The sequence below is a fragment of the Podarcis melisellensis genome, assembly GCF_964234715.1.
Source record: "Podarcis melisellensis genome assembly, chromosome: 6".
Taxonomy (NCBI): domain Eukaryota; kingdom Metazoa; phylum Chordata; class Lepidosauria; order Squamata; family Lacertidae; genus Podarcis; species Podarcis melisellensis.
In genome coordinates, this window is record NC_138538.1 from 33,827,414 (window position 1) to 33,841,068 (window position 13,655).

The window sequence follows — 13,655 nt, forward strand, 5'->3', positions numbered from 1 at the left end:
CAACTTTTAGAAAGAATTACATTTTTTGGATGATAGATTTGTCAGTGGCTCTTAGCTAGGAAGGATGCTTCTACGTTCAGAGGCAGTAAATAACCTGAGCACTAGCTTTGTGGAGGCGAAAAGGGTGGGTTGTCTACATGGTGCTTGGATTGTGTGCTTCCCTGAAGTATCAGGCTAGTCAGGAGCTCAAGAGCTTGTTCTAATGTAGTGGGCTCTTTTTGTTGCTTAGAATATACCGTATTTTTCGCCCTATAGGACACACTTTTCCCACTCCAAAAATGAAGGGGAAATCTGTGTGCGTCCTATGGGGCGAATGCAGGCTTTCGTTGAAGCTTGGAGAGCGAGAGGGGTCAGTGTGCACCAACCCCTCTCGCTCCCTGGCTTCAGGAAGCTATCAGCAAGCCTGGGGAGCCCGCGGGAGTTCCCCCGGGGCTCCCTAGGTTGTGGATAGCAACCTGCTGCCCGGAGCGCGGGGCGCGCTGAAGCAGAGCACCCCGTGCTTTGGGCAGACACCCGCAGCCTAGGGATCCCTCTGGGAGTTCCCTCAGGACTCCCTAGGCTGCAGATAGCAGCCTGCTGCCCGGAGCACGGGGCACGCTGAAGCAGTGCGCCCCGCGCTTCAGGCAGATATCCGCAAGCCTGGGGAGCCCCGGGAGTTCCCGCAGGGCTCCCTAGGCTGCGGATAGCAGTTTGCTGCCCGGGTCGCGGGTCGCGCTGAAGCCGCGGCTGGGGGGGGGTGTTTCTTTATTCCCCCCCCAGAACTAGGTGTGTCCTATGGGCCAGTGCATCCTATAGGGCGAAAAATACGGTATTCTTCATGCTGTATCAAACTGCTGTCAAAACTTCCTGCAGCTCCAAAGGTTTTGGCATGTAGTACTGCTGGTTCGGGAAATAAATCCAAAAACCCCTTTGGCACATGGAATTAGTAGCCTGGTTCTTTGAATCTTAACCACAGCCTACACTTGTTCCAGGTAGTCTTGTTGAAGTTAGTGAGGCTACTGCAGAGTAGGAGGTTTATTTGTTTCAGTTGTTGGGCTTAGAGAATCCTTTATATAGACTATTCCCCTGTAACTTATACATTAACTGAAATGCTGCCTTTTGGAATTACTTCTTTTGGTAGATCTCTTGTAAACAGTTCAATAGGTTTTATTGCAATCAAGTAATATATAAATTTTGTTACATAAGCAAATGAATGAATAAATGAATATTTACTGTTTTTTTCCTCTCTGCAAGAAATGTGAGCGCCTCCTGCTTTACTTGTATTGCCACGAGCTGAGCATTGAATTCCAAGAGCCAGTGCCAGCCTCGGTGAGTGACTTAATGCATTTTACCATGGAAATGATAGAATGTGAAATAACCAGCAATTGACAGACAAAATTGTCGTAATGAAACTTGGACTAAAATCAGTGTGATTATTATTTTGTTGGCCAGTCTTTTGAGTAGTTTTATCTGTTCACAAAGTCATTTGGATGAAGATAGTTGACTGAAACAGAGAGCTCATGATGGCCATTTTTTTTTATCACAAGTTTTCTCAGAAGAAAGAGAATGAATCTCTCTCTCTCTCTCTCTCTCTCTCTCTCTCTCTCTCTCTCTCTCTCTCGGAATATTTCACTGTTGCATAAATGAAATACCACCACATTGGAAATACACTTTACTTCGACTTTTGTGACTCCCTCCATCTTTTCTCAACAGATACCAAATTACTATAAAATAATAAAGAAACCAATGGATTTATCTACAGTGAAGAAGAAACTACAGAAGAAACATTCCCAGCACTACCAGACACCTGAAGATTTTGTGGCAGATGTTCGGCTGATCTTCAAGAACTGTGAAAGGTTTAATGAAGTATGTTAACTTCCAACCTGCAGAATCATTCTGGTTAATATGCAAAGCTCATTCCACGTTGCACCTTTTCCACGTAGACTTTAGTTACAACTGCTGTAGGAGTTCTAGACTTGTGGTTCATTTATGTAGGGCTCCCACTCTATAGGTTGTATGTTTACATGGTTGGACACAGAACTGAGTCTTGAGCTCTTCCCCAATTGTGCATAGAACATTTACTGTGAATGAGTTCAAAGCATATAAATGCCTATTCATGTGATCTGTCAACCTACCTTATAGTAGACAGATTACAGAGTGGTGCTTACTTGCATATTAATGTATGCACAAAGGCTTTTTTTCACAGTTTTAAGTTTTGGATAGCCCACTCATGTACAGTCTACTCTGTGATCTGTAGACAATTCCTTGGCTTCTCATATTTTCAGATTTCATGTTAGTGAAATTGGTATTTGGATGGCTCAAATCGTGTCTGGAAGAGACTAATATCTGTGCATTGTCTAAATATATTGCAAGTTTTGATTGAAGATTGCTTGTGTTTTCTGTAGAGCAAACCTTCCTATGCTGGCACATTATTGCCTGAACTGAGCAGACCCAAATGATAAAACTATCCCAGACAAGTTCCTTGTGGGAATCACTTAACGGGATAACTGCAAAGCTTTAAAAGCAGTGGAAAACAAAACAAGGCATTACAACTAGAAGTAATCTTACTTATAAATTAAATCAATTATATCCACTTATATATTATATCCACATAAATTATTTGTTTCATTAAAACATAAACACTTATAAGTGAACTGTAAACAGTTTGGGGAAGTGGTGGTACAGAGTAAATAAACCTTAAGTAAAAGTGTGAAAGGTTTAGACATTCATGGTTAGCTATTGATCAGCCAACATAGCTGGATGGAGCTTCCATGTTTAGGAGCAGTATATTTTTGAATACTAAAGTCTGAGGATATGCAGCCAAGGAGTGCTTGTTGCCTCCATGCCTTATTTACTTGCACCTTAAAACATCTGACTAGCTATTCTTAGGACCAGATACGGACTAGATGGATCATTTGTCTGATCCTGCAGTGCTATTCTAAACCTCTCTCAGATATTTTTACACACAAAACCAAATTAGCTTGGGAAGACCCTTCATCTTACAAGGTAATCTGCTGGGCTTCATTATTTGTTGAGCTTCCAGCTAATAACATGACTTGAGTGCCCATTTTACTGTTGCATGTCAGTTCAAAAAATCCATTAATATAAATAATACAAAACGTCTATGATTGTGCATGTCTGGAATGTGGCATTTCATAGATGGTACTTTCTAAAGTACTCTCAGACTGAAGCATAAAGTTGTTATACACGCATCCTACAAAAATGTGACTTATAAACTACATAATGGGGTAATTCATAAAATAATATAAAAATAATAAAACAATGGATAGGGAAATACTTAGTATGGACATGGGAGGTCATTTTGGCATAGAAATACATTTAAAGATGCCTACCTGCTTGTGCAATAGAAATTCACTTGTGCAAGAAGACTTCTGTTTTCTCTTACGCCCAACCTTCCAGAGCAGGAAAGCAGAGGCTGTAAGCGGTGAGGAAAGGAAGAAGCCCAGTTGTGTGAGCAGATATCTCTACTCATGCTAAGTTGGATGTCACCCATAGTTTCCACACTTTAAACTAATCCTTAAAAAACTAAATTTAGAAACTTCTGCGATGTGTGACCATACACTGTTTGTGGACATGCAGGGAATGAGACAGATCTTGATGGTGTTCTACAGTTTATAATTTCACTTGTTTCATGGTGCATTCAAGTAGCCTGTGCTTTCTATTTCAAGACATAAGAACAATAAAAGTGTAAAGCCAAAAAGGGTATGAGTCACTACACATGGTAGACTTCTTGAAACCAGTTGGGATTTGACCTTTTTAACTGAGCTAAACAAGTGAGGTGGAAGAGCTGTGTGTCTCATAGCATATGGATGTTAAGGAATAGTTGAATCATTTGCTATGGAAGGAAAATGCTTCAGCTCTTAAGGGTGAATAGTTACGGCTACAGTAGGAAACTACAGCAATGAAGGATGTCTGCTTCTTTTATTGCGGCAGTATGATCTCAAATGTTCGGGACTACTTTCTATGTGCGGTTACATTTTGTTTATCAAAGTGGACAAAGACCCAACAGAAAAATATTACATCACTTAGGCCATTCTTTAGGAGAAATTATCAGGCACTTGGATGAAAGAGATGACTGCCGAACTTCCACTTCACAGCTCTCATATCAGTTTGCTGAATAAATTTTCTGTGAGTGAAACAATACTGGTCTTCTGTGCTTGGTATCAGTTTCTGCAGTAACATAACTTACTTAGGATTCGTGTGCTGCAAATGCAGTAACACCTCATGAAGAGAGTCACCTCCACATCTCTGAATTTTAAAAATAAATTGGTATGGTTGACTTTAGTCATCCAATCCTGTGCGGTCTCATGACTTTAGAAGGGATTATAATTTCCTTTTTTTTGACTCTGGTATCCTTTTTAGATGATGAAAGTTGTTCAAGTTTATGCAGAAACACAAGAAATTAATTTTAAGGTAAGCGTTTCAGACCATGCTCACTTGCTGAAGGGATGTGCATTACCAAGGGTGATGTGTTACTATCTTTTTACTTTTCAGGGTGATTCAGAAGTAGCACAGGCAGGGAAGGCAGTTGCGTTATACTTTGAAGATAAACTTACAGAGATCTACCCAGACAGGACCTTCCAGCCTTTACCTGAATTTGAGCAAGAAGAGGACGATGCTGAAATAACAGATGACTCCGATGAAGATTTTATACAGCCACGTAGAAAACGTCTAAAATCGGATGAGAGACCGGTGCATATAAAGTAACCTGATTAAAACGGACCTAAACTATTGTAAAAAGAGAAACATATTTAAGTGTTCCTGGAATATTATCTTGCCTTCAGTGGCCATCTTATTGAAGCTGATAGTGTTCAGACAGTATTAGAATACAAAAAGCATTTGTACAGAAACATACTTGTCAAAAAGGGGGGGGGGAAGCTTTCAACTTCTGTTCCGGTTTTTTTGTTTTTAGTGTTTGAATTTTCATTTTTCACTTGAGAATACTCCCTCATTTCTCAGATATGTGTGTGGGATGAATGTTGATAAAGAAATGAGTTTTATATCACAACATTTGTATGAACAGTGAACTCTTGTCACTACTTAGTAACCATTTTTGAAAGACTGGACCAAGGCAGTCATGTTTGCTTCCATGCTAGGCAGCAGTATAAACTGCAAGAAAACTTCCTCAAGATCCTCTTCATGCAACCCTAGGTGTGAATTGGATTGTTTTTATTCATCGTCTCATCTAAGTGGTATTGCGAGTATCATATTCTGCGTTGGGTCAAATAGCTGGGTTCTGCTTTCTTTTACTGACTGTGTATAGAAGTATCGTGACTTGATCATTAAAACATTTTGAATTGGAGAATGCAGGAGTGCAAGTTCTTCATATGTGCTTCATTAAGTATGGTTGCAGTTAATGCTTTTCGTGGTCTTGAGTGGAAGTCCTATGCACAGAATACTTAAGTGAGTATCCTCTTGGAGTTTATTAATCCTATTTTTCTTCCCTTGAAAGGCAGGATGTTGGCTGCAATACTGGTTATATAGATCCTAATAATATCAGAATTAGACCATGAAGTTAATAGTTGGTGATTGTCTAGTCTTCCCTAATATCAGTTTCTGATAGACCACTATCAGCAAACAGTAACTTTGTCAACTACCAAATGTGTAAAATTTTCTGTATTCACTCTGTCTTATTTGTAAATAGTGGTATTGTAAATCCTTTCAGACAGCAACATTTGCTAGTCTGTTTTTAAGCTAATATGTATTCTTACTAATGTTCCTAATCAAGAACAGATTTGTAATATGTTGTTTATTTCTAAAACTGAGTTCATAGTTTGACGTTCTTTTATTATTCCGTTAGAGCTACTCAGAGTTTTCTTCAGAAGCAGCTTAAATGACATGTGGAAGAAAAGAGTCTATTGAGACAGAGTTAGTTGTCCACCCTTAAAACAGAAAATTTGCATGGACCAGTGTATCAGACAAGTGATTTCTGGATAGGTGATGAAAATGGGCCAGCCCCAATTGTGGTAATCTGCATGTAAGCAAGCTCTTCAGTTCTGCCTCAGTGGAAACACCGAGAGCAGAAATATTGCTGTGTTATTGTAATCTGATATCGAACAAGTAAAATTCCCTATATGGTCTGTATTGAACAGCACCAGAGGATACAATTTCAAGCCCTTGTACAGAGTCATACTTAGGTGACCTTGCGCCCCTGGCAGAACCGTCCAGATTGCGCTCCCTAGCCACGAACAAATTAGCTCTCCTTTCTGCCTCTCCTCCAACCCCAACCCTGCACCCATTCTTTTTTTGGTAATAAATTCTTATTGAAGGAGGACACCAAGATGGGGAAGGCCGACCTAGATGACGGTATACAGCCATCTCCCTACTTACGCACAGGTTATGTTCCGGGCCCCTGCCTGCATAAGTGAAATCGCATAAAGTGGGGAGCACCCCACTTTAATAGGGAGAAGGGCATGGGAGCCAGCTCGGGGCCAAGGTTACTTGACCCCCCCTTAAAATATTTGAGGAGGCCCCCCCCCAGTTAATGAGCATTGTCATTAAGTTAGTGTGCGTGTGCTCCATCTTGTCGATTTTACAGGGCGATGCTTACGTGCCCCCCCATATATTTTATTCAAGTTGGCACCCTTGAGGGAGGGTGTGCGAAAGGAGAGAGAGAGAAGTGACTCTGGAGTAGACAGGCCTTGAGGTTGGCGGCTCTCCCCCGCGCCCAGAGAGGCAGGGGCGTAGGCAGTGAGGTGGGCCAGGCAGTGTCAGAGGCTGAGGCTGGTGGACCTTCCCAGCCATGACCCTGAGTGAGGTCCGGGAGAGGCAGAGCCAGCGCCTCATGGCCAAATGGAATGGGGCGCTTGGGGCATGTGCAGGCTCCCCCGCCAGACTGCCCAACTGCCAGGAGGGGCAAGGGGGCAGCCGAGAGCAACCGCTGCCCAGCGCACCCTCTTCCCTGCCCCGCCTGGGCTTCGGGCAGGGAGCGCTGGCTGGACAGGGTGCCTGGCAGAGGGTCTCAGCAGCCAATTTTACACCCCCCGTCGCTTGTGCCCCTGGCGGGGGCCCACCTCACCATCCCCTAGCTATGGCCCTGCCCCTGTACAGCATATTTTTACAACAGTTTCAAAAATGCAGACCATACAATGGTGACCAAAATGTAAATTGCTGTAACACTGAGTAAATTCATCATGGGAAATGGTTCATAGCATATAAAGGAATTGATGAATAGATTCTATTGCACAATGTGTTGTCTCATTGATGCAGAGAATTTTAATATAAATGTGTGTTTTCATTTTCTGTGTGCAGACAGGATGTAACTGGATCTGTAACTGGGGAAAGTAGTTAAAAGATACTTTATGGCTTTGATTCACTTTTTTGGATCATCATTAACATTGCATTTAAAGTAGGAGCATCCAACAGAATTTTTGGATTCACAAGGTGTTTTCCAAAGGTTTTTGCCTAACTAATTCTAAATTGTCTGTATCTGAATATAATTATCATTGCCCTCTGTAATAACTTGGTCAAACATTCCTTTTCCTGTTGGAAGGTCAGCTGTAACAGTACAAGCAAGCCCTAGGATGATGTCTTTTCCATGCATCGAGAGTAACATTGAAACTGGGCTGTCATGTTTTTCAGTACATTGGGTCACAGACACACAGTACATTGGGTCACCTACCACAGACACACACAGCACAAAAAATTAAAAGAAAATCTGGGAACAGAATCATGGAGCAAGAAAGTTCTTATGTGGAAAAAAACGGCACAGATGGGCTTGAATGTTACCATCTATGCTCAGTTGAAGTGATAATATGTAAAAAGTGAGAGCTTGTTCCATCTGTTAATGTGTTGACTTTCTCACAAGCTCCCACAAGTTTAGTAGATGCGCTTTTAACTGACATTTTGGTAAAACCGCTGCATGTCAGTAAGGCAGTATAGAGCAAAGTGCTTAATAACATACACTGTATTTTCTAGCGCCACAGTTTGCAATGGAATATGCACCATGAATCTTAAAATTTATGTATTTTGTAGTTTCCATGGCATCTATATTTTTCCTGTACTTTGAAGAACATTTTGACAACCTGGCTTTCCATATTACCTGAAAGCTGCAATTTTGTCAGCATTCTTTTCAGATCTCTTAGGCTAATCACCCATATTTCCATGCTACGTGTAAAAGTAGAAGACCCGTTCTTTTGAGGAATGTAACTAAACTATCTACAGGAATCTGCTTTGCTGGTGCTGGTGGCATTTGGTAATCGTTTGACTTTTTTGCAGTCTTGCAACTTTGCGAAGTTCAGTGCAGATAGAGAATGGTAGTGTTCTGCAGTTGTAAGGATTTATTATATACAAAAGAATGAATAAATAGCTTTTTTCATACACATTGGTTTTTGGGTTGCTCTTTCCCTTTGATTATCTGCTTGGAATGTAGTAGATCAGAAAGTTCTACACAAATTTTACAAATCACCAGGATGTATTCCTGAAGGATGTAGGAAGTACACAAATAAGTTTCGTGCCCCATTTTTAGATTGTGTACTTTTCTTAGTGTTCGCAAGATTTGTTCAGCCAGAGTAAATTTCCTGCCACCATGTATGTTTAATGTGCATTCAAGATCAACCTGCATTTGGCAGCCCACGGATGTTTGTGCAATAACTGAGCTATACTGGGATTGAGAGCACACTTTTGTATCTGGTTTGAAATGAATAGTGGAGCTTCCCTTGCATGCGATCTGGATTTACCTGTGCTGCATAATTACAATATAACTTAACTGTGTTATGGTTCCAAATGGTCCCAAGATACTCTTGTCACTTAATTTGACTCTTGCGCTCTGATTTTAAATGTTCCTGTAAAATAATAATAATAATTCAAATCTCTCCTGTTGGTTGTATATGTTCTGAAAGTTTAAGTTAATCCAAAGAAGAAAAAAGGCAGTTTGCTTTGAAACAGGAAGGACGACAAGTATGCAGCGTGCTGACTGTGGACTTCTCAATTACCTCAGCAGGTCCCCTGCCATGTAATTACTAGTAATTAGTGTTAGTTTAACCAGCTAAGTATGTTCAGGTCTTACTTAACTGTGCCCTGGAATTAAGTGTCCTACCATATACTATTAAGGCTGAATTACTATCCAAAAAAGGGTGTTTCCCCGCGCTAGCTTTTAAAAGTAGAAATGCTGTTAAATGTAGATAGCCTTTTTTTTCATGTGAAAAGATTCCCATTAATACTACTTGATGTGGCATTGACTGTCGGCATACTGAGCACTGGATAGATAAGTGGAATGTTTTATAAACATTTCTGCAAGCCACTGCAACCAACCAATATTTTTTAACAAATCACCCCAATTTGCCGTTCTGTTGTATAACTTAGTTTCCTTCGCCAGTCCTATTGAAGTGTAGGTAACGGCAACAGTATGTTGAAGTTGAGTATGTAATGTACTGGTTGTAGGCTTCTTCTTTTTTTCCGTTTTTTCCTCCTCTTCCTAGGAAAAAGCAATAAGACTGCTTTGTCTGTTGCCTCTTTAGCATGGCAGGAATCCTTTTCCTTTGGGTAGTGGTTTTATAGGAGAATTTGTATGTGTATCACCCAAGTCTAGCTTTTAAAAAAAATAATAAAGTGTGCAGTTAATAGTGTGGCATTTTATTTTAAAAATTGGGGAAAAGTTAACATATTTTTTTAAAAAGTAGGTGTTTGAGTAAATAACGGAGGTACTTTTTTAAAAACTTTATATGCCACAATTTAAATAGACATATTTCAGACTAATGCATAAGACTTGTGATGTCAGATATGGTCATCACTTTTCCTTTCCAAAGTTGCACGTGCAGTAACTCCATCCATTGTAGCTTTTGTGGTTTTTGCAAATTTGTCCCTCTCTCTTCTTTTAAAACGTGTCTGAATCAAAATAGCTTTGATAAATCGCTGTTTTGGTTCTTAACTTAGTAACTGATTTACAATTTAAAAATGCAGTTTGCCCCTTTCTATTTGAGTACCTTTAAAGCTGAGGAGCTGCTTTCTTTTGACATGATTTGTGACTTTGTACAAAGAAATGCAAACATAGACCTCTCATTCCCCTTAGTGTGAACATAAATTTCAAAATGGAAGGTGATGCATGTTTGTAAAAGGCCTGCAGATGTGGGCATTTCTTTAGTTCAAAATACCATTAAAGATGTATATAACAGGTCTATAAAGATTTGTGCAATTGAAAGCCTGTTTTAATTTTATATGTAAACCTACAAATCAAAGGGTTCCATTCCCAATATTATTTCTGGTAATTAAAACTGGTACTTTTTGCACATAGTTAACTTTACTGATTCTTCAAAAAAGTGCTGTTTCTGTGGTAATGTATTCTCTGAATAATATTTAATTTTTTTAAAACAAGTTAACGTTTCTAATTGTTCAGTTCCTGTGTTTTTTGGCTGGTGTGTAATAAAGGCATTTTTTCCCTTTACATGATTATTTAATACATTTAGCAGCTTGTAAATATTTCTTGTTAAATGCTCTGGAATGTGGTGTAGCAGTTGTATTTAGAACAGTTTTAAAAAGAATTGTTTTGAAAACCACTTTGTTTTGGTTATTTCTATTAAATTAGAAAAGGAAGAATCTTTCAAATGGAGTATTCTTTTGTAAACTGAAAAGCCTTCCTGAAAATATGGACTTTTGTTTTAGAGGGTCAGTTGCAATTATTGGTATGGAACGGTAAACAAAAATGGGAGTATCTGCAACATTCCTTCAGAAATAATGTTTCCAGTTAAACTATATTCAGAAGACATCTGAGCCTTTTCAGTATCTCAGTATCGATGGATATAAAATGAAGTATCTTGAAAGTGCTGTATAAGAGTAAAATCTTTAAAGTAGACAATTCCCCTTTGTGCCTTGATTGCAAATGGGACTGAAGAGAGCTCTTCTATTACGAACACATGTTGTGTTCCACTGCACAAGTGCCCTCCGCCTACACTTCACTCACTGTTTTGCAACTGAGTATAAATATGTGGGCCTTGTGTTACAACACAGACTAAAAGCGTGTCATGCACAGTTCAGATTATGTACAGTCATTGGCAAAGTCTTGAGAGTATAAGAATGGAAAGCAGTTAGAGAAACTAATCAATGTTGTCTCATAATGAAATGCCAAGAACTTGATATGAAAGGTAGTCTGGTTTCTTCCCATAATGCCTCACGGCATCAATAGTTCTATTTCTATTTCCTGCTGTGGAGGAGGGGATCATCAGATGGCTTGTCTCTCTCGCTCCAGAAGGCACAATCATGCAATTTGGTGACATCCTAAATTGAAGTTCACCCTTCATTTCTTCCTGCCTAGTTCCCAGAACAGATCTTGGGTGTCCTTCTCTCATTCAGAGCCACCTTGGGCCTTGGCCCCCTTCCTCTACCCTCTGGGGCAATGTGGGGAGAGATGAATATCACTGTTGCTTTTGCTTCTGTTGTGAAGGTAGAATGAGTAGTCAGCTACCGCCTTAGCAATGCCCGATTTACAGGAATTGAAGTCAGCGCTCTATTTTTGCCACTTGTGAAAGAGTGAGCAGTCCCATTCTGCCAATTGAGTCTTCCATGGAGGCAAGGGGAGCCCAGGCTGCCTCATGGTCCTGGGTTTCTGCCTGGTGCAGACAGACCTGTTGAAAGTGGTGGATGAGCTGCCGAGGGCCAGTAAGGCCCATCAGGTTCCAGACCACCCAGAGGGATCTGCCGGGAATCCAGGATGCGGGAAGTAAAGTGCACCCACAGCAGCATGACTTCCTTCCCAGAGCTTAGTAAATATGAAGGGTCCTCTCATCCCTGATATGAGCCACCTTTCTGCAAGGCCAGTACTTCAACATGGTTGAGAAACTCAGCTCTGTCTGGTTGCTAAGAGGGGCTTAGCTCCCTGGATTGATCTAGCAAGGGAGAATTCCTTGGAAGTTAACTCTGTCAGATCATCCTCCCTACACCCCGAAACAGATGAGATGTGAGGAACTAAAAAAGTCCGAGGGCTACTACTGATGAGAAGTTACAAACCCTCTTCAGCAACTGATAAGGGCAGTGAGCTCTTAGGGTAGAGACAAATGAGTTTTAAAACTAATTTTTTAAAAAAAACTTTAGCTCTTTGGAACTAATTGGAATTAGAATTATCTGATGAATCCATGAGGAGTTAGAACGGTTTCCTTCTAGATGGTAGCCATATAGCCATACTGTACAAGCTTGTCCTTTCTCAAGTCTCATGAGCCTTAGCCATAACCATCAAAACATTATGATTGCCTCTGTTTTTTAAATCAAGGTTTCATTCAGTTCATTGACCTAATAAACACCTGGAACCTGCATTCCAGTTCTCTGTAATTTCTATGTTAGCTAAGGCTTTTCCATGACGGTAGATAAAAACTTCAATGCTGTTTTCTTTTTCCTGCATGAATCTTTAGTTCAATAATAAGGAAAGGGTACACAGTTGTACCTTGGTTCTCAAACGGCTTAATTGACGAACAAATTGGCTCCCGAACGCTGAAAACCTGGAAGTAAGTGTTCGGGTTTTTGAACGTTTTTCAGATGCTGAACATCTGACGTGGCTTCTGCTTGAGCGCAGGAAGTTCCTGCAGCCAATCAAATGGTTTTGGGAGTTGAACTGACTTCTGGAACGGATTAAGTTCGAGAACCAAGGTTCCATTGTAGTTAAAATAAAAGGTAAATTTGCTTCTTTCTTTGACAGGAAATCCTTTGGGAAGCCTTGGAATATGTACTTAATAGAATCAAGGACAAGAAGATACTGCTTTATTCCTTACTCTGTTCCCTCCATGCCTTCTATTAGTCCCCTCCAGACCCTGAAAAAGAAAAAGAAAGAAGCTTAAATGTGGGGGTTACTGCACAAATTCTGTTGAGACCGCAATATCTTGCTGTGGCATGGAAGTTTCAGCTAGCAGTAGAAGCTTCTGCTACATTTAACTGGCTGATTTCAGAGCTTTCAGGAAAGTTGTCTAACCCCACTGATGACCATTAGGTACATGCTTTATCCTTGGATCTCAGGATACTGAGCAGGTTGTGGATCTGAAACTTATCCGGAAAACATTATTGGGTATTGACTTCATTTTCTTTGCCTTAAAGTAAGCAAACACATGGAAAACCTCAAAACAATAGCTAGTTTATTCAAAATAAATGGATGCACATTTTATCTGCTGTAAAAGCAACACAACATTGGCCATTGAATACAGTTTGCGGTTGCCTGTTACCCATACAGAGTTATACAAACTTGCCTCTTGCAGCTGACCGCCATGCTGAACTGCTTGCTGCTGAAGGTGGCTCTGGGCCAGCTGGGCAGTGCCGTGAGTTGCGCAAGCAGCAAGCACAAGGCATTCTTCTCTTTGCAATTGAAGGGCAAGGCTTAGTCTTGCCAGTCCATCTGCTCCTGCTGCTTCCAGCCCATCTGCTCCATCACATAATGCCATGTTCAGCCTGGCTACCTTTGTGGCCAGGCTTGTGAGCTTTCACCATTCTGTTGTGTTGTCTCAGTTTGGTCCCTTGGGAAAGGCCAGGTACCTCTGGTCTTGCTGCTTTACTAGGTACTTTTGGTAGGGAAAATTTTGAATTTTCAGCTTTTGAGTTTACATGTACAGATCTTTTTTCCTCCTTTTATTATACATACATGTACAGATCTCTCCTTTCCTTTTGGCTGCTAGTGTGTAAAATATTACAGGCAATGGCAGAACTGGACACACCAATATGTATGAGACTTTTCCAGGCAGGTG

At 40.5% G+C, this 13,655-nt stretch overlaps 2 protein-coding genes across 8 annotated transcripts in view; both read left to right on the top strand.

Annotated features, from left to right (window-relative positions):
- TRIM33 (tripartite motif containing 33) overlaps window positions 1–7,237 on the top strand; it is a 54,812-nt gene extending 47,575 nt beyond the window's left edge. For 5 of the 7 annotated variants that reach the window (XM_081915233.1, XM_081915234.1, XM_081915235.1 and 2 more), the window contains 4 exons: window positions 1,234–1,308; window positions 1,693–1,845; window positions 4,363–4,413; window positions 4,495–7,237. In XM_081915233.1, the coding sequence (XP_081771359.1) occupies window positions 1,234–1,308; window positions 1,693–1,845; window positions 4,363–4,413; window positions 4,495–4,707 (492 nt within the window). In that variant the 3' untranslated portion in view covers window positions 4,708–7,237. The remainder of the gene's footprint in view (window positions 1–1,233; window positions 1,309–1,692; window positions 1,846–4,362; window positions 4,414–4,494) is intronic. The other 2 variants (XM_081915236.1, XM_081915239.1) reach the window with 1 other exon arrangement.
- Window positions 1–13,655, top strand: part of LOC309372174 (uncharacterized protein) — a gene marked incomplete at its 3' end in the record, with an annotated part of 317,646 nt that overhangs the window by 51,898 nt on the left and 252,093 nt on the right. The gene's annotated exons all lie outside the window — the stretch shown is intronic.